Below are 20448 nucleotides of genomic sequence, written 5' to 3' on the forward strand. Positions count from 1 at the left end.
CGCTTTGTTTTCGTTATTTCACAAGTCAGAAGGAAGAATACACTGCAAAGCCAAGCATGCCTTTATGTTTTTCCGTGTGCAGCAATATGTGCGTGTAACTACTTTACCCAATATAAAACGTGCGACTGCAATAGGATACACATGCAAACACTGTCCGGCTGATATGTGCATGCATTTTTATGACTGCAGCCGTGCATTACAGCAGCTTATCGGATATTTGCCACGATAAAGGGCAACGGCCATGCCTGCCTCTTTATGACCGTAAGTGTCCTACAGCTTGGCCGGTTTATCATTAACGGCCGGCAGGCCCGGGATAGCAGAGCCTGGTCATCTTTAACCATCGCCCAGCTTTACCAGCTGCAGTGACCTGAGTCAGGCATAATAACCAAAGCGATCCGCCGCGGTCCCGCTGCCCGGCGGCCGCCACACACGCGAAGGTTTGGCTCGGCAGGTTCCGGCGAACGTCCGGCGCAGACCGCGGATTGGCTGCGTGGACGAACGAAAAAGCTGCTAAAAATAGTGGACGTTAAAGTAATGACGCTGTCGGGTAGTTTGGTTAACGGGTTAACACGGAGCCCGGTTGCCCCCCGCAAGCTTAACCCAGGAGGGCAGCTCCGGGACTGCGATCGGCCAGCGCTTCGCCCAGCTCCACGGGGAAGGAGCTTCCCGCGCCGGCGGCTTCGCTCCCCTTACCCTCGCTGGCCCCCATTTTAGCCCCCATCTTACATGCATGTGCACTGCATTCTCCCCATTTTATCTTAACACAAACCTACCGGATAAACGATAGAAAGATGGTGAACAGCGGCGGTGCCCGGGAGCGCGTTGAGTCCCCCTTACCTGGGCGGAGCGCTCGGCCAGCCGCTGCCTGGAGCCGCCGCCTCGGCTGACGGTGAGCGCTGCGCCTGAACGCGCCGGAGCTCCCCTCCTCAGCGCATCACCCGCCCCTCCTGCCCTTCATTAATTACCACCCCGCCTCCCCCGAAGCGGGCTCGGACTTCCCTATACCGCCCCCACCCCCCAAGCAGAGCCACACACCACTGGCTGACCGGCTTAGCTGTCAAAAACAGGGCATCGTTCCATCCTTTTTTCTTTTTTCTTACGTGAGGCAGGCGGTCGGTCGGGGGCGGGTTAAAGCCCGGGTGCGAACGAACTGCCGAGCTCTAGAGGGGCTGTTCCTATCTGCGCCCCCCTCCACCCCCTCCCCCCCAGGTTGATGCTCCACTTATCCCCTCTGAATGACAGGCTATCAGGTGGGTGAGTCATCCAGGTCCGAGTGGCGCAGTGGAGCCGGTCCAGGGGATGCGACACCGCAAGCCCGTGGGTCCTATAAACAGCAACATAAACATTCATGGGATACGCTTATTTACGCAGGTTATCATAAGGGGCATACTTTTAATTGCATACCTATAGCATGCAATAAAATGCATACGCGATTTTTATATATTGTATTATTTTACATTAAGTAATTAATTAGATCTCTCTCTCTCGCTCTCTCTCTCTCTCTCTCACACACACACACACACACACACACAGAGTGGTATCTAAGGTGAAACGACTGTCATGACATGCAATCTGATTGCACATGGCAAAGCAGGCTGCTGGAAGCCACGAAGCAGGTTATTTCAGCAGGGAAAAAACTGGAACACTTTCCGAAACTGCGCCACTGAGGGTTTTCCCCACTGTTCCTTGAGGGGAGGCCTGCCACTCAGTCTAAGGATGTCACTTCAAGAGCATACAAAGCACACAAAGTTGTATTAAAGGTTGGTCTCTGAGACATAGTGAGGTAAATTATTAAGTATGAAAGTAACTGAAAGTCGGAAGCATATGTGTTTTCTTTTTTTATCTGGGGATAAAATTATGCAAAGCGCGACGAGGTGTCAACAGAATATCCCTCAGATACACTGGTATGTGCATTCAGCACTTTCTGAACAGAAACATTTACAAACCTGTTCTGTGGTTGCAGGTAACCAGTTAGAAACAGTGACAAGTCACAGGGCAACCGTTTTGTATGAATCCTTACAGACACAGATTTTGTGGAGCATGACAGTTCAGATACTGCAGGTTTTGCTATAATTAAGCCTTGGTGAAAAAAAAACATGCACACATTTGTATCATTACAGACATCAAACTTTTAATCCAAGTACTGTATGTATTTTCTTTTATGGAAAAGGTCTGGATTGATCCACAGCCCTTAAAACAACACCAGAGGTTCCAGTTGATTCCCTACAGGGAAATTTTACTGCTCAAAGCTGGCTTTGATTAGATCAGTGGATCACGTGAGGAATAATTAGGGGCTTTAGACAGATAATATGATTAACACAGGCTCATCTTTGTGTCGTAATTCTATTGTGAGGAAGCAGAATAGAAAAATAAACAGCCCTCACTATAAAATTTTATTTTCAAAGCCAAAGGTTAAACCACAAGCTAAACTTACATTTGCCCATTTGCTTCACATAATTTTGACATCAGAGCTGGTATCTGTATGCCAGAATTTAACAGCAAAGTACAATAACTCATTGGTGTCTATTTGCTGGGAGATTTTGGCTTGTTTGGTTTCACTTTTACATTGATTACCATTTCATCTTTACCACATGACTTCTGGCAACATCTGGATGTTGAACCTTCTAAGAAAAGAATTAGAATTAAGTGATCATTGTCAACACACCACAGCACACAGTGCGCAACAACGAAATGTGTCCTCAGCATTTGACCCATATGTGACTTTCGTGACATAGCAGGGGGCAGCTAATTCAGTGCCCGGGGAGCAGTGCTTGGGGACGGTACCTTGCTCAGGGTACCTCAGTGGTGACTTGCTGGTGGGGGATTCGAACCTGCAATCTTTCAATTACAAGTGCGCTACCCTAACCATCAAGCCACCACTGCATGAATCAAGACTGTACCCAGAAAGACTCCATATTAAAGCAATTTAGTAAGATCTGAACAATGACAGCACACGCCAGATCATTTCATATCTATAATTTTCATTCAGTGATGTGCTGTTCCAAAACACATAATCAAATAGTACAGGTATCCAGAGAATTTCGCTACATGTATCATTAACTAGCTGAATAAGCCCTGACACTGTGATATGACAGAACTGAAAAAAAAATCCACCTGAGATTCATTTTAAAAGGGTGCAGGATGGCGACAATCTGTTGGGAGATTTGTTTTCCGCAGTGTTTATGAAAACACAAGTTTGAGGTTTGGCAACTGTGCTTTTTATAAGGATGAGTCATTTTCAGCAAAGCTCACAAAAAATGTCTCACTGTGATATGATTGGTTTGGAAACGTGGCTGTAATGTAATGCACACAGACACTAACAAAATACCAGAAAGCTAACGTTCCTACACTGCATGTTTTTTATTTGTTCAAGCAAGTCTGACAGACACTTTGTCATTTTAATTGTCATTAAAAAAATAGTATTGAAAACAGTTCACAGATAAATGGGAGTAGAGAGAGAGAGAGAGAGAGAGAGAGACTGAATGCACATCAATTACAACCTTAAAGAGTTTATTAGTGTATTAAACATATGTGGTTGAATGTAATGATGAACCTGCCAGAAAAACACATACATTACAGATAGAGAATGTTGGAATAAGTCTTTCCTGAAATATCAGTAATCATGTGAATACAGACAGTTGTTAGAAGATACCACAGTAGCACTGTAAAGTTCATTTGAAGATTATGCTTATGGTGCTGTAGATATTATTATTAGATGGCTAATAAATACAGTTATTCATAGGATTCTTTTTGAGAGATCTTTTGGAGCCAGTGTTGACTTTCAGCCAGAGGAATAAGGATGTCAGTAACAGATAATTTCCGAATAAAAACAGAGTAAGTCTCTGGACGAAGCTCCCTGAGGGTGAGAATCGTTTCAGCATACACGCAGTATCTCCGCACACATGGGTGTGTCCTAGTCGTGAACTTGTTAACCTACAAACGGAAATTGCCATTTTGGGAGCACAAATGCTCAGCTAAATCAAATCTTCGAAGCCATTTTAAACAGTCTCTCATGTACGAATCGAGTGGCACACGTGACCTTGCCTATTTTTTTTTTCAAACAGTCACTGAAGGACAGTGTTTCTTTATGCACGGCATGAACTGTACTCCCTTTCTGTCCCTTTCCTGAGGAGTGAGGGCTGTTTTATCCAAAATGATTGGGGCCAAAGGTAACTAGGAAACGCGGAGGTCAGCTAAGATCACTCCCTCCTCGATGGAGCAGATCACTCTGCCTGTTACTCACATTCACGGCCTACTTAAATGGATTTTTCATGTGAAACATCTAGGAAAATGACATTTCTCAAAAAACATTATATACAGAGGTCTTGTTTCCATTATCCACCAAGACACCTTTTTGGTGAATTATGTCAGCTAAATATTAAACTGTAAGCCCCTTGAACATGGCTGTCTTCATTTTTTTTTTTATAGTAAGACATTTCTGCTGATACTGTATCAAACAAATAAAAATAAATGCTAAATAAAACAAAGGCAAACATTGTTCACAGCTGAAAGAAAAGTGTTTCTTCAGCTTAGATGAAATGTTATACATTTTGAAAGCAGCTATGGGGTTTCTGAGCAAAGAAATGTACTTCTTGATGGTCGCTTTATAAAACAGTGAAATTTTGCACTCAGAAAAACTCAGCAAATTACTGTTGCAACAGCACACGTCATTGGCAAATGATGTTGAGTGAATTCCACGTCTTCACATTATGTGGTATAGTCCACTGCCAACCCAGCCCCCAAGCCCCTCCCCCCCAGAATTCACCAGCATAGGCATTGACAGCTTGGGCGGAGTCCGCATTACTCGACCCGCCCGCGTTCGTACCTGTGAGGCTGCGATCAGAGGCCACCTGGGAACCACCCCCGGCGCCGTGACCTGGTGGGTGGGGAGCCGGCACCTACAAGCGGTATCGGTGGGGGTGAAATGCTGAATTAGGTCCCTGTGTGCTGGTTTGAGCTGGTTTACAGAGACGTGTTGTTCTTTAATTCCAGGACCTGCACCAGCCTATCATACGGTGGCTTCAGTGGGTCCCGGTTACATATTTCGCCAGCTGCAGGGAAGATGGAATCCAGGACTGGATGAGCCGTGATGACTTGTGGCCCAGGCTTCAATGCAGTGGCCTTGTCCAGCAGGATAGAACGCGGCTGAGATGCGAAGGTAGGTAGTGACCCCTGAGACCCGGAGCATCTGGCCACGCACCGGTCCATCAGATGAGGCCTGTAAGTCTTCCTTGGGGGCTGTCCTCAGCTCCAACAGCACCCACGGCAAACAGTCGAGTCTGCAGTCATTGGTCACTGTCACTTTAACGCCTGATTTCAGCAATTGGGGGAATCGCTTGCAGAGGCTGTTGGCCTGGGGGTGGTAAGTGGTAATGCGATGCAGCAGGTTCAGCGCCACCTCAGTGCGCAATTCCGAGGTGAACTGCACACTCCAGTCAGAGGTGATGTCAGAAGGTGTGCAAAACTGGGCCACCCAGGAGCGGATAAAGACTCTGGTCACGTTAGTGGTGGAAGTGGTTGTCAAATGGCCACCTTGTCATCCTGTCTACGGTGACCAGATGCATGAGGCCATGGAATCAGAAAAGGGGCCCAACAATGTCAACATTAACATGCTCAAAACGCTGGGCAAGCACAACAAATGGAGCCGATGGGGTCCTCTGGCATGCAACACAAGCTGCCTTCCAATCCCAGACATCCTTCTTGAAGTCACGCCACACAAACTTGCTTGCCACCAACCACTGAGACTTCCGTCGGCCCGAATGATTGGCCACAGCTGGCTCATGGAGATGTTACACAGTGGTGTGACGCTCACACCATCCACCTTAAGATCAGCAAACCAGAGTGTTGTGTCCACCATCCGGACAGCTTGGACCTCCAAGTCTGTGGCTTGATCGGCACCTAACAGGGTGTAATCAAGCACCAGTAATTTCAAAGCAACCATGTTTCTTGCCAATTGTTGTGAAGTGTACGAGGAAGAAGCAATCAGAAAAACTCAGAGTGCTTATCTGCCTTCATGGATACCTGGAGGACAATGTATGACCTGAATCAGAGCACAACAGGGAGTGCTTTTATTTCACATGTAAACCCTGGCCGAGTTGGCTCTCCTCAAAGAGGCCTTCCAACCTGAAGCAGGTAAATGGTGCTAGTGACCCTATGATTCTCCGGTAGATACATCAGAGGCAGGCATCACATACCGTTTGAAACCTGTGATTGTGGATGTTGCTATGATACGGTCGAAGGTTGCCATTGACCATTGGAGTCGTTAGGTCCTATTCTTAAGCCTAGTTCTGAGTATCTTCGCACTGATAAAGGAAGAAAGGCCCGTCTGCAGATGGAAAAAAGGAGGTTTTATAGCAAATCAACACACAGACTGCATAACAGAGCAGAAATTGACTTGCAACGTCTGAACAACGGGGGAGTAATCAAGTGCTACACAGTACACAAAAAAGTTGGAAGATGTGCACATCCAGAGGAAAAGCTCCAGTTTTAAATACCTATATAGCCTTCAAGGCTATTTTAAGAAGACCACACAAGGTAAATCATTGAACCTGGGTATTCGGTTCAAATAGGCTTGCTGTATTAGGCGCTTTCACATCAAATTTAGTTGCAGAACCTGGTTCCTGGTTACAAGTTCCTGGTCAATCGCCGCACCACAGAACTGTGACCATTATGCTAAATAAGCAAGGGAGACACAAGAAGCCCATAGCTTAAACTTCACATAATTCAAAACTGCTTTACCATGCCAAAACAATGGAGGGTGAACAGGTTGTTTTGTCAAGTTATTCATGATGAAAACGGAACACAGCCTTTTATTTATATTTTATTCATACGATCTACGACATGTATATATGTCATTATTAAATCTGACTGCCAGATCAATCTTTCAGTTTTACAGAAGTGAAAACTATTTTAATGTTATTCTGCTAATCAGCGCTGCCAAGTTTCACTGCCGCACCTGTGATATTAGACAAGAGTATATTGGTTATAAATGACTAATACAGAAATATGGAGATGCAAGCAAAAAAGAAAATTCATTAACTGTAATTGAGGTAAAAAAATTATTCCATCTGCTCAATTTTTGCTCTGCTAATTAATCTATTTTCTCCACACTTCTGCATAACTTCCAAGTTTTAGCGCCAGTGCTTGTGGTCAACAAATCATCAAGTTATCGCTGTAAGTACTTTGTGTTCGGATGAAAAGTACCGAGTTTGGAGTAGGCACTAAAAAAAAAAACGGTTCCGGAACTGCCTCTGAGGAACTACAATCAAGTTCCTGTGGAGTGAACACAACAAAAGTTCCTGGTTCTGGAAAAAAGTTTCTGGTTCCTGAAATAAGTTCCTGCAGTGTGAATGCGCCCATTGACATGACCATAAGAAACAATATTGCCAAAGCACACTTGGGGAACAAAACACATACATATTATGCTATTAAAGATAAGAAAGAAAAAAAAGTTTCTTTTTTGTCACAGATGTAATCTTAATATCCACATAATTTTATGTTGCCCGGAGACCACAAACAGCACGCCACTGCAGGCAGTCATCGTTATGATAAACTGCTGCAGTCTGCTGAGCCAGAATCTACCAGAGAAAATGTTATTTGTGTGTGTGTGTGTGCATGTGTGTGTGTGTGTGAGAGAGAGAGAGAGAGAGAGAGAGAGATATTTATATGATCATAATTCCATCCATCCATCCATTTCCTGTACACATGCACACCTATGGGCGATTTGGTAACTCAAATTAACCTCAGCATGTTTTTGGACTGTGAGGGGAAGCCAGAGCACCAGGAGGAAACCCCACGACGACACGGGGAGAACTCATTTATTCCAGTGTGTTCCAGATACAAGTGACATTAAATTTTCAAAATTGAACTTGACAGCTCCTTTCTGTCAATGACAACAGATAATTATCCAATCCGAATCATCACAGAACATAAAAAAATAAAAGATAATAAAATACTTCAAAATATAATCAGTAGTGCAAATCAGTGCAGATTGCAACCAGTAAATCGGTATTTACATAATGTGCAGTGTGCCCAGTCAGATCTGTATGTTTAAATAAAGGTGACACACCATGGCACACATGGTGTGGGATTGGAAAGCACCATCTTTGTGGGCATTTAGGGCCAAACCTAAACTCACGCTGTGACTGCGGGTAGGAACTCACTCATGGGCGGGTAATATTATCGTCCAAAAGCCTAGAGATGAAAATGCACAGAGTGAACCACACCTGTGCTGCAGAAGTCACACCCTGCAGGCTGTGGTGTGAATTTCCCCAAGTGAGGTTTTATCTCCTGCTCCTGTTCTCCCCTCCCCCCACCCAGCTCCCGCATGTTCTCGCATCACTGGGACCTTGCGTAACCTTTCCAGCACTTTCCGTGGGATCGCCGGCTCCTTTGCATGTTCGTGTCCCTTCATAACCTCTTCAGGAATGCGGGGTGTTTGCCAGCTAGTTATCCGGGACACTCCTTGACATTTTCCCCCCCCAATTAGCAGGTTCAGATAAAAATGGAAATGTGAGAAGAATTCCTTTGGATCTTTTGCCTCATGTGTGGATATGTTCAAGCACGCAAATAAGGCAATAAAGGTTTAAATAAAGGGATGCAAATGTTTGCTGCCTGGGTGGGAAAATGAAACGTAAAGGTAACATTTACACACTCGTGTAGTGTAATAAGGTGATTCATTTGTCAAAGAAGTGTTAAGGTTAGTTAATCGATCTGCATGCTCATAGAATGGAAACGGCAGAATGTACTGCACACAAGGGCAGTCGTGGTTCCTGCTCGCAGACCTTTGTTGTGTGTCATCTGGCGCACAATGCAACTTTTGGGTCGACAGACAGGCTTATCGTGGGACACCCCCTTCCACGTGCAAATGTCAAATTTATTGTGGGGGGGGCCTCAAATCACAGGGCCAATTTTTAATCCCAGTTCAGTTCTGTTTCCATCCATCCATTGTCTATTACCCTGGACTGCAGTACTGGGTGAGAATTATCTGGAACTTAAGCCAGGATGTAGGAGCCAGAGGGTGGGGGGCAGCTCTGCACGGCTTGATTTGAAGTCAGTTCGCACCCGTCTCATATTTGAAAAGGTTTGACATACTGTAAGGAACAGAAAAACCCAGCCCCCCAGGGTCTCATTTGCAAGCTGTGTGGTTTCAATGCGTGACATTCTGAGCCACACGGTGGCGTGTTTTCACGCGCTTGCTGCCAGGGATGGACCTTGATTCGAGGAACTGAACGGAAATTGGATGGAGGAACTGAATGCAAGTCAAGGATCAGTGTGGCTCACGGGGGGGGGGGGTGCTGAAATGGCAAGAACTGCTCACCGCACACCTCAGGGATTCCCTTACACAGGATAATTACCCACAGGCGTCTGCTCGTGAGCAAAAGGTATGCAAATCAGACCGCACTTCGACAATTAAGAATAATCACATGACTTGCCGAAAGCCAAAAATGACTTTTTTTGTGTATCTTGTGTTGTTATTGACAAACTTGTTAGTATAATTCCAAAAAACAACACAAATTTATCTGGCTGTACATAGAGGCAATTCCCTCAGTTTGACTGGACTCTTTCTGTGTTGTTCTTAGTTAACCCCAGACAGAATTATGAAGTTTCTCGTGAAGACAATTATCTCTACAATAACACCGCAAGATGGACACCAGGAAGATATGTATAGCCAGTGAGGTTCACTGAACGCTTCTGTGCCCATTATCTAAAAAGGAAATTTCCTCCCACGGGGATCAATCTTTCATCTTATAAAAATGTGACTATTATCACCTTTTGCTTTCCAGGCTTTAGTGATAAATTCAGATCTTGACATCCCGGAAGAAGCAGTGCTGCCAAATAGCATTAGAAAGCTGATCTTCATTTAAATCTGAACACGAGCACAAATTTCATATTTTTCTTACTGTGCGATTCATTAAAACACAACCACCTAATGGGACCCATTGCCCTGAACAGATGGGCCATACTTTTTCTTTTTTTGGGGGGGGGTTATGTGTTTGGACAACCTTCAGGATCATAAGGAAGGGATGTTATCTCAGGTTCTGACCTCAGCAGAAAGTTAATTAGCTGGTTCCTGGTCGCTGGAATGCGATGACACGCCTGCAGCGAGTGTCGCATTCCTTGCGAGCTTCTTTATCCGTTCCTGCCTGGCCTTCGGCACGTTGGCGTGGAGCGGATGCTGGGGGGAGCAGTGTTGGGTCACTCATGGTGCGCCGAGGTGAAACATTATAATTTAAAAAAAAAAAAAGCTACATGATTTTGTGAGGTGCGAAGAGGCTGCGTGGGAGAGACGAGGTCCGCGGCAGGGCGTCTGTGACACAGGAGCGACCGCTGGATCTCCATGCAGCGTATTTCAGCAACCATCGGGGGGGTGGGGGGGGCAGTAAGGGATGAGGAGATGGACTGCAGGAGATTAGGCATCCTAAATAACAAGCGTGAAAAATATTAATTCACTTTCAAGGGTGTGACTGCTTATTTACGACCATGTTTTTATTAAGCGGAAAAACAATGTACAGAAAATGTGCTTGTACAAATACGGGGGTGTTTTAATGCACGGCTGAAGCCCAGAGTTTCTGCTCCAAAGGCACTTCAACTAACCTTGTGTGATACTATTTTAATCCCCACGGCAGATGACTGTAAATAGTAGCGGAGGCCTCTGATCATGGTAATGTGCCTCTGTACGTACAGAGCGAAATTGGCATTCAGGCTGACGTACCATATGGCTCCGTTCACATCCCTCTGAGTGACGGAGGTTACGTCATCTATAGATTCATTTAGAAGTTTAATTGGCCATAAAATCGGTAATTGAATTGCATAAAATAGTGGCTTAATTTCGGTGGGATTCTTGGGCTGTTTACAGGAGCATCCCCTGTGTCCTGGACTTATTAATAATTCCTCGTTTTATTCATATTCATATTAATTTGAAAAATATACATTTTTTGTGGTGTTTACATGATACAAATGACAGCTAGTGGGGGATTGCCGTTACCACGGAGACACTGGGCTCTCAAGTTTCATCAAAAGTCCGTGAGTGAGATTACTTCTGTTAGGAGCAAAGCCTGTGTGTCACGGTCAGTGTGTGAGATTTGAAAGCCTGTCTGCTGGTTCTACTCTAGAATTGTAGGGTCTACAATAACCTGTAGACCCCTGAAGGCAGAATCTCATCCTCCTGTTCACACATACGGGACAAACGTACTTCATAAGACAACTGATCACAAGAGAGAGCTGAGGGACCAGACTCTCACTGACTGTGCAGCCTGCCTGGCTGCGAATGAGGGGACCTCCGGGGTACAGCCAAGGCACAGGGCACCCCCTGAACACTGGGCACTCTGAACGTTTCCATACCTTAATCCTCACATTTGGTAATCCTCCATAGAACGAAAAATAATTAGCAGGAAGAAGGTTCTATTTACAAGTTAGTTATGAATTAGTCGAACACTGAGTAACCAGCCCTACCCGCTTCACTAACACCCCTCCATTCCCCTGAAATCCTTAAAAGCCGTCAGTTCATGGTTGATGCCACTAGAACAAACATCATGCTTGACTACCGACTGCATGATTGATTACTCATGCCTCAGGGATGTTTGGTTCTGCCTTGATGAATTCCTTGGTATTTTCAGCTCTGATTTTCCATCCTACCTTTAGATCAAGAAATTACTTAACACACTAAACTTACTTCTTTCAATATACTCGCCAACACATTTATTTTAAATATCCATATTTCTAAAACATCTTCTGAGTTGCGTCAAAGTTCCTCTGTCTCTGTTCCTGATGTTTTCTACTGACCAATATTATTCTCTATTATTCTCTTATTATTATTCTTATTATTATGAAGGCAGGAAGCAAATTCTTATAACATTTCTGTTTGAATCAAAGTTATTCCTTAATTTGTGTCATGTGCAAGATGCATTCGTAATGAGCAAGAAACATAAGTAACTATATTTTAGTTATCTTCATAGTTAGAGTTTCAGCCCTTCTCGACCTGCCCTGGTGGTACACTGGTCTCAAAAGTAGGTTAGTAACCCACGTGTAGCAGAAAGATTCAGTGTTGTCTTTTCCTGTATCTGTCAGTGTTTGGGGGGGGGGGGGGGGTTCATCCAGGGTCCCTGTTAAGGAACCATGCAAAACCAAAACCCAGAAACAGAATGATAAGAACATAGCAAACAAGACTGACATTTTGGACACGACCAGGAAGTGAACTACACAGGTGCATGATTAGAAAGTGAATTGCACACTCATGGGAATTTTACTTTCACAAAAATGTTCTGAGAGCAGAAGGAAAAACAATTGGTTCAGAGAGGTAGCGTAGTAGAAGATCAGATAGTAGAGGAAGTGGGTCCAAGCAACTAAAGGAGGCAGGACCAACCAATCAGATGTCTAATAAATGCATAGGTGCAAATTATGGATTTGAGGACTGATGTAAGGCTCTGGGTCACCAAAGGTGAAAAACTTGAGTTAATTTTTTGTATTTAAACATAGTTTTACAGTAGCGAAATGTATTTGCAATTTGCCTGTGCAGCTAGGAATGAAAAGCATATTACATATGGTAACATTAGCAGAGCGTTAGGACGAACATACTAATAAATATGCGCATAGTAGAACTTATGAACTTTTAATGTTAGACTTTATATCAAGGATAGATGGTTTTGTGGCTCCACTCTTACAGTATACTGGAAAATATCATGTAAGCTACATATCTGTGGGTAAGGAAGGTGTTATTTCGGGCTCTTCTGACGATGCGCATATGGAAGAGTGATTTCCGTATGTCTCCCTGTAGCTCTTCCACATATCTGTGCTATTCGCCTCGGGTACAACTGATTCAGCTAATTATGGGCATGAAGATCCTTAATTAGTTTAATCTGATGGGTAGAATAGAATGAGTATATGTGGAACGACCAGAGGAGCTGATGGACAAGGAGACATTGGATCTCCTGTTTCTTTGGCCTCTGTGGTTCAATCGAGGAATATTCTGGTTCAGTTCCAGCATCTGCAGACAATGCTGGGGATGTGACACATATGACTGAGCTCAGGTGCTGTGTGGCTCAGTGCACTAGGGTGCTGTACTTGTGATGAAAAGGTCACTGGTTCAAATCCCACTAGCAGTAGAGTGACTTCAAGGCCATTAACCCCCTGCGCTGGGGATTATCTGACCCTGCTTTCTCAAAAAGGCATGTATGGTGCTTTGGATAAATGGATCTGCTAAGTAAACAATCAGCCTCTCTGACTGTACAGCACTTGTCACTGTGAGAAGAGGGGAAGGCTTTGTCCTGACTAACATACCAAAAGCATAAATGCAAATGGAGTATGTATGTAAATATGACAAATTTGTAAGGCAAAGTTTTCAACTTTTTTTTTTTTAACACATTTTCAAACTGCGTGCCATATTAGGGTTATGCCACGTCGCGGTCATAAAAGATGATGATTGTTGAGACAAACGCCAGATACCATAAATCATGTTTAGGCCCAGACTTGATATGACATTTATGAACAAGTGGAATGGTAATTTCTTGCAAGTAAAATAACTTAACACATAGAGAAGAGAGGACACTCTTCTCATGTATTGTTCACAGCATGTTTTCCTGATTCTTGGACATTTAAAGGCTTAAATGATCAGTGTGAAGCAACTCCAACTCAAGCCCATTCTGGACATTGTTTGAGACATGTGGAAGGGGCAGGGGGTGTTCAGGGATGAATGAAAGATGACCATGATTTGAGGAAGTCGCAGGATGGAAACAGTCTGCGGTCTATTGAAATACAGCTTTAATACAGTGACAGTATACACAAGAATGCATTTCACACATTCAACATTAAACAGGTCAAACACATCCCATTGCCCACAAATTCCTCTTCGGGACTCATTTTGGAACCCATGTTCACATCACAGTGTAAACTTCATTCAAGTAAAGACTAAAACAGTTTATGCGTGGATAGTGATCAAAATGTTAAATTATGTGTAAAATTTCTGGTAGAACACTACTTAGAACATAATCTGTTTTGCACTCCTAAAGCAACATTGAGTTAAAGGTGTTTGTACAACAGGGATTAATTGTAAACATGCATCTATTCTGAAGCTTTAAAATCTGGTCACTAAATGACGGATGCTGGAAAATGTGCGACACTGCATGAAGAAATCAGCACAACGACTTAAGCACTGTACAGTATTTACTGAATCAAGTTCCATTTTTCCAAATTTTTTGTATATCTGTTGACTAAATCACATACAGTTATAAAACTATATAGTTTGCACATATGTGTCTGTGTGAATATATGAAGGAAGGTGACAATATGAAAAATACAGGCATGGGTAATTTCTGCCCTAGTGATATCTCGCTTTCAGGCTGTAAATATTACATGAAAAACACCCTTCACTTACTTCAGAGATGAACAAGCAATAAGGCTCAATTAACATGTTTGTCATCTCTGTCACTAAGTCAGTCAACCAAACTGTTTTCCCATAATTAACATATTTATTGAGTTTTTTAAATTATGACAATTCCTGTTTACCACAGAACACTGTAGTCTGCATATCTTTTCAGACAATCATACAAGCCATCCACTAAATAAAAAGAAATCCTTCACTGGAGCCTCATATATTAAAATGTATCAATTACAGCTTCTACCGCCATTTAACTTTTTTTTTTTTTAAATTACAGAATAAAAACGGTAGAAATTACAGAGCTGACGACTACCTGCATGAAAACATGATACAAGAGGGGTGACCTAAACCACAGGAAAAGAGGGGGACTCCAAACATGGCAAGAGGGATGAAGGGAAGAAAGGCCATGAGAAAGAAAGACACCACTGAGCCATATTAACATCACCTCTTTAGTACAGATGGCAGAAAACAGGAAACGATGGGCCAATCAGGAGACACCAGGGCTAAAACCCACAAATGCTGGCAGCCATCGCTTAAGGAATCCTATATAATTCTCTAGTCTTCTTTAGTACAATCTCACCTTCTTAGTCTATTACCTTTCAATGTAAACTTTAAACAAATTAAGAACCTACAGTATTTCCATTTTATGCATTATAAATATGTCCAATAAATGAAGGATGAAAACAGCTCAAAATCTCAATCAAGGCAGAAACTGTAATTCCCCAGTTTATTAATAATAAAAAAAAAACCTAAAATACAAAATATTGTAACTTATATATATTATATATATGTAGCATATTTGTAATAGATACATAAGTATATATCTATGTATACACATTGTTTACCTCAACCTTCTCTTGAATGCTGGAACTGAAGGAAATACACCCTTTACCTTCTCTTACTACGCAAGTCGCTCGCTAGGCGTCCCAGGCAGAGTGTGTGTGGGGGGGGGGCTGTCGCTGTGCAGGGGACCTTTACCTTTCCACATATCCACACAAATACCGTGATCTTCTTCAAGTGCAAGTGTACATCAGTTTAAATTTTTCTACAAACTCAAAACAAGTCGAACTACCTCTACACAAAGAGATGGAGGCTCTCCGTTTACAGATACCATTTACATCATGAGCAGATTTCTCTTTCCTGCATCTCTGAATCTTATCTGATTACCACATAATGCATAACTACTTATTAAAATTCTGAAAGTCAAACATTTTTTTAAAAATGGGAAAAACAAAAGATATAAAAGATGTACTGTTTTGTACACAGTATACAAAGAAAATCATATTAACAGCAGCAACAGATATTCCTGTGGGTCAAAATGACAAATTGGACGCGGCAAGCCAGGTGAGCTTGCAGATACCTTACGACGTTTCAGTATACAGTATACAGTATACAGTACGCGTTCTCTCTCTCCTGCTCTGCTGCACACTCCGTACAGCAAAGTGACGGCGTGTTCCCCGGTTGGACGGCACTGGGAACATGGGACCTCGCACTAGTGATACACTGGGCCACATTCTGGGTGCGTCTGTCCACATAACACCTTTGGCTGCCCCCTTCCTCTGTTTTTTCCTTAACACCATTAATTCAGTTATTTTCTTTACTTAGCGCATTTCTAAACGCTGACAAGCGGAGAACATCTCTCTCGCAGACTGGCTGCACTGTTGCTATACTCTCACTGATAATATTGCAAGATAGTGGGCACAGTGGGTTGGGGGTTGGGGTGGGGGCAGCATTCACGCTTGGGGCTCCTGCCGTCAGCACCCAGGTGACAGGCCGCTTCCGTAACCGGGAGACGCGTCCATGGCAACGGGTGGCAGGAAAACAAAACTGTGAAACAGACAGACAGTGAGGGTTTGAGGACAATGTTGGCGGAGAAGCGGCCTAGAGCAGTGTGTCGAAGGATTTCTCCACGCCCTCGTCGTCCTCAACGTCCTCCTCAGACTGGCCTGCGGTGTGGGGCTCCCCCACGGTCTGGGTGAGGGGCTGGGGGCCAGGCTCCCCGTCTTCGCTCGCCTTGGCTTTAGTGGTGTCCTGGACAAACTCCTGAATCTCCACCGGGAGTCGGCGGAACTTGTCCTGATATTCCTGGTCCAAGTCGTGCTGAAGCTACCGGAGAGAGAGAGAAAAGCGGCAGGATTATGGAGCGGCTAGAGTAGTATGAGCTGGAGGGAACGTTCATGCCTCTCTTTTTGGTTTAGCACATTCGCTGTGCCTCACGCAATGCATCCGTGCATGTAAGCGGCAGCTGTGGTCTATCGCAAACCCACTTCACAGGCCCTTCTGGCCTGGCCTCACACCTGCCTTGTAGCAGTGGCGCTCCAACGCCCAGTTTCACACCGTACGTCGGCCGGACACTCGAAGGCCGTCAGCATGCCGCCGCAAAAACAACAGGCCAACGCATTTTAACTCACCTTCATGCGAGGCCAAGATGCCAATTATTATTTCAAATTCATTTTTTCTCTTTAATGACCATGCACAATGAAATATGAACACGAAAATATGAGTACCTGTGTGTGCGTATATATATATGTATATAAATAACACATATATACATATATATATATATATATATATATATAAAATATGAAATCTATTTTTGCATATTAGAAATCAATACTTATACAATTATAACAGTATATATATTATATGTATTACACACACAAATAAAATATGAAATCTATCTTTGTGCATTGCATAAATATACTTAATATACAATTTCACACTACATGTATATAGAATACTTAACCTGGTACTACAGTGGTAAGTTCTGCGTCATGCGAAGACAGATTTTACGCAATACTTTTGCTTAGGGAGCAGGAAATGTAAGGAGGCTTATAAGGAGGATGATCAATAATCAGTGTTATTGACACGCATGTCCCCGTACATTACGACGTACAAGTACAGTGTTTCAAGGAATTTTTGTAATCCCAAAACTGTCCGAAATATAAAATATCACAAGTGTCACCAAAACATAATGGATTTTCACCTTTTTTCTGCTGATACTGCCCCTAAATCTTACAGTATTCTTATCCTGTCTTGTCTCCCCATAAAAGTGCCTTTCCTTGAAGTCAGACATTATTTTCTCACTGTCACAGATTCATATCATGATTAAAGATTATGTAATTGCATTAATTCTACTCCAATAATTGCCTTAATGCTTATTTCACTGTTTAACTACCAGACTCTATCTCTGGGGAACCCTATAATTAATGAAAAGCACCAAAAATTGTGTCAGAGAAGAGCAACCTCACCATGTTCCGATGAAATAACAGAAATTAATTTGGAAAAAAAGTGAAGGAGCTTCCGCTGGGGCTTATATTGTCTTCTGTTCAGCTTGATATTCTGATCTGCTTGGAGCCACGATGGACAGCAGAAGAAATATGTCTAACCCACTGACAGGGTTTCTCCGGGATATACCCTCCCGATTTGTTCTCACAGGGTGGGAAGTTCCCATCTCATTCGGACCCAAACTTTTCATTCGGTCACGCTTTCAAACCACAGGCAAACATTTCAAAGCACATGGACGCCAGGAGAGCGTTGATCCGAGACGGTCACACCGCTGGGTTGCTAGCTGCTGCCTTTTCTAGGGCATCGGCACCTCCTACGGGCAGCGGTCACCCGCGGACGGGGACTCGCTGCTGCCACCGCAGTTTGCTGAGGGTTCTGCAGTGTCTAAAAAGGTCACGGTGAGCATGAACTACAGGAGAGTGGAGCGGCTGCTTTTGATTCACCCTGCCGTGTGTGAGACTGGCAGGGGGTACGAGTGTGAGCCGGTCAACACGCCAGGCCATGCTGACCTACATGTGACCTTTTAACGAAACTGTTTGTTTGGACAACACAGTTAGCAAAGCGGCCTGCCTGAGAACAGGTACCATGCTACTGCTGTGTTTCCATATAAACAAGATGTAATGGGGTAAAAAATCTGAGTAGATTTTTAGCAATAATGTGGAATTAAATCTTGACTTCCCACGGAAGGTCACTTCACAATACAGCCCAACTTTGCATTTCGTCCCGTGGTTCCGACTCCGCTCTCGTTCTGGCGGGCAAGCAACTGGCCAAAGCGGATGTCTTTCAAATGAAGAGGACCAGAAGACCACCAGGTTCATGCCTGAAACACTCTTGCAGGATCAGTCCATCCACCCCCCCCCCCCACAACCCCCAAGAGTGTGTCTTGCATTTCCGAGAACTCCCTGCCCCCTATCAGAAAACACAAACCAAACCTAATGAAAAATTAACTATACGCCTAAATACACACAACACAACACATAAACATAAACACGGTTTCATACATGGGGAGGTGGGTGGCTGTTTTAAATTATTATTAATGTTTAAAAATGACCCTGTTTTCTCAAATGTGTGTACAGATTTGCATAAATTCGGAGCTCCTCACCATACACTGTAAGCCCTCAAGCCTGACTGCTTCGCCTCTTTACTGTGGGGTTTCGCTGGGAAATCCCACTTATGGGAAGCGAGCGCACAGAGTCTCTGCTGCTGCTGCTGCTGTAGGCAGTCTGCAGGCTTTTCTACATGCAAACGGCCACATCAGGTAAAACGCTTTTCTGTGTGTGGCCAGCAGGCTTTGCCCCAGCAAATCAAACATTAATAACCAGAGAACCAAAAGAAAACAAAGAGATTTACATTGGAATGACACTGTAAGCAAGAAATGAGCATGAATTTACCCAGGCGAGTCAAATGACCTGTTTTCCAAGGGAGCCAGTGCATTTGGGAGTGGCTGAACTTGGGTGGAGAGCTCAGGCAATGAGTTGCTGGCTTATGGAGACAGAAGGCACCATCCTTTAACACTAGCGTTGCTGTGGATTGCATGTGGACTATATATGTTGGGTTCCAGTAACTACAGTTTACCGCTGTTCAAAAAAAATCTTTGAGGGGTATAAAAAGCACGATTTTCATTGCTTCGTCAGCCCTTGATACGTGATATTTTTTCCATTGCTCTACAGTCTCTTGAGAATTAGGCTTAAAAGTCAGAATCCCATTCATTCGAGTGAGTACAGTTGCACAGTACTGTATAATAAGGTACAATGTACTATATTATTGTGGTATTTAATGTTGGTAATGTCTTACTGTGCGTAATTTGTCGATTACACTTTACCATATGTGTGCACACAAAAGTCACATTATATATGGGTTCCACGCACGGTTCGCTGTCATCTGTGGTAGGTCTTGGAACATATCGCCTGCGGATACGGCAGGACTACTATATACTGTTACTAAGTCAAAAGAACAGATGTGCAGACATTCTGGTATCACACTGTACGTGAAATCAGCCCTTGGTTACACAATACCTGTGGACATTGCTCTCTTCATTTATTTCACCCAGTTATACCTCTCATTTAAAGCTGGACGTACACAAATCACTGTGCGACTAATCAAACCCCAGGCGTCCTGACTGTGCCCTACAAAGGTCCCTACAGCCGAATCGCCTGACTGAAGTGGAGGTTCGTACCGCTGACCGCACGGCAGCGCCGGCGTGGAATGACCTCCGTTCTCGCTTTTACGCCGGCACCCGACCGGATCCCTGAACTCGACGGCAAGCTCCCACCCTCCCTAATTATATCCTCGCACATGCAGGTAAGCCCTCCCGTGAAAGACGCCGTGATGGAGGTCACCTTGCACGAGTTATATTTTCATCCTGCTGACATTGATGAATGCAGCCAGATGGCTAAGGACACGGCGCAATTTCCCCACGCAACGTGTGACCTACTTAGGGAGAGAAGCAATCTGTCTGCTAGCAAAAGCTCGGAGCCTTTGATTAAAAATGTCATTCCGCTCTGTCACCGTTCCTCGCGTCCGGTGGGCGGAGGTGGAGGGTCGGCGAAACACGGCCTCTCCGGTCCAGCACAATGTCCCTGCGGTCCCTGGTGCCACCGGCCGTGTCCGGCGCACACCTTGCACCGCGCGTGGCACCTCTTTATCACCTGGGGGGGGCGTCACAGCTTGGTAATTAAAAGTTAGGGTACAGCGGAAGGGAATGACCGGGCCTGGCACAGATGGAGCCCGCTGCAGGCTCCCGGCTGGACCTGAGACTTTCCCTTTAATTGCAAGCGCACAAAATC

General features: G+C 44.1%; 2 protein-coding genes across 10 annotated transcripts in view; both read right to left on the minus strand.

The window, feature by feature from the left end:
- Positions 1 to 969, minus strand: part of LOC111837866 (1-phosphatidylinositol 4,5-bisphosphate phosphodiesterase beta-4) — a 50648-nt gene extending 49679 nt beyond the window's left edge. For 2 of the 5 annotated variants that reach the window (XM_023800338.2, XM_023800296.2), the window contains exon 1: positions 838 to 969. The gene's annotated coding sequence lies outside the window, so the exon portion shown is untranslated. Of the gene's footprint in view, positions 1 to 773 lie in introns of all 5 variants that reach the window. The other 3 variants (XM_023800315.2, XM_023800306.2, XM_023800325.2) reach the window with 3 other exon arrangements.
- A 12772-nt stretch (positions 970 to 13741) lies between these two features.
- Positions 13742 to 20448, minus strand: part of LOC111837852 (1-phosphatidylinositol 4,5-bisphosphate phosphodiesterase beta-1-like) — a 118799-nt gene continuing 112092 nt past the window's right edge. For 4 of the 5 annotated variants that reach the window (XM_023800265.2, XM_072702801.1, XM_072702802.1 and 1 more), the window contains one exon: positions 13742 to 16480. In XM_023800265.2, the coding sequence (XP_023656033.1) occupies positions 16256 to 16480 (225 nt within the window). In that variant the 3' untranslated portion in view covers positions 13742 to 16255. The remainder of the gene's footprint in view (positions 16481 to 20448) is intronic. The other variant, XM_023800274.1, reaches the window with a different exon arrangement.

This window comes from Paramormyrops kingsleyae, chromosome 19, assembly GCF_048594095.1.
Source record: "Paramormyrops kingsleyae isolate MSU_618 chromosome 19, PKINGS_0.4, whole genome shotgun sequence".
In the NCBI taxonomy this organism is placed as follows: Eukaryota; Metazoa; Chordata; class Actinopteri; order Osteoglossiformes; family Mormyridae; genus Paramormyrops; species Paramormyrops kingsleyae.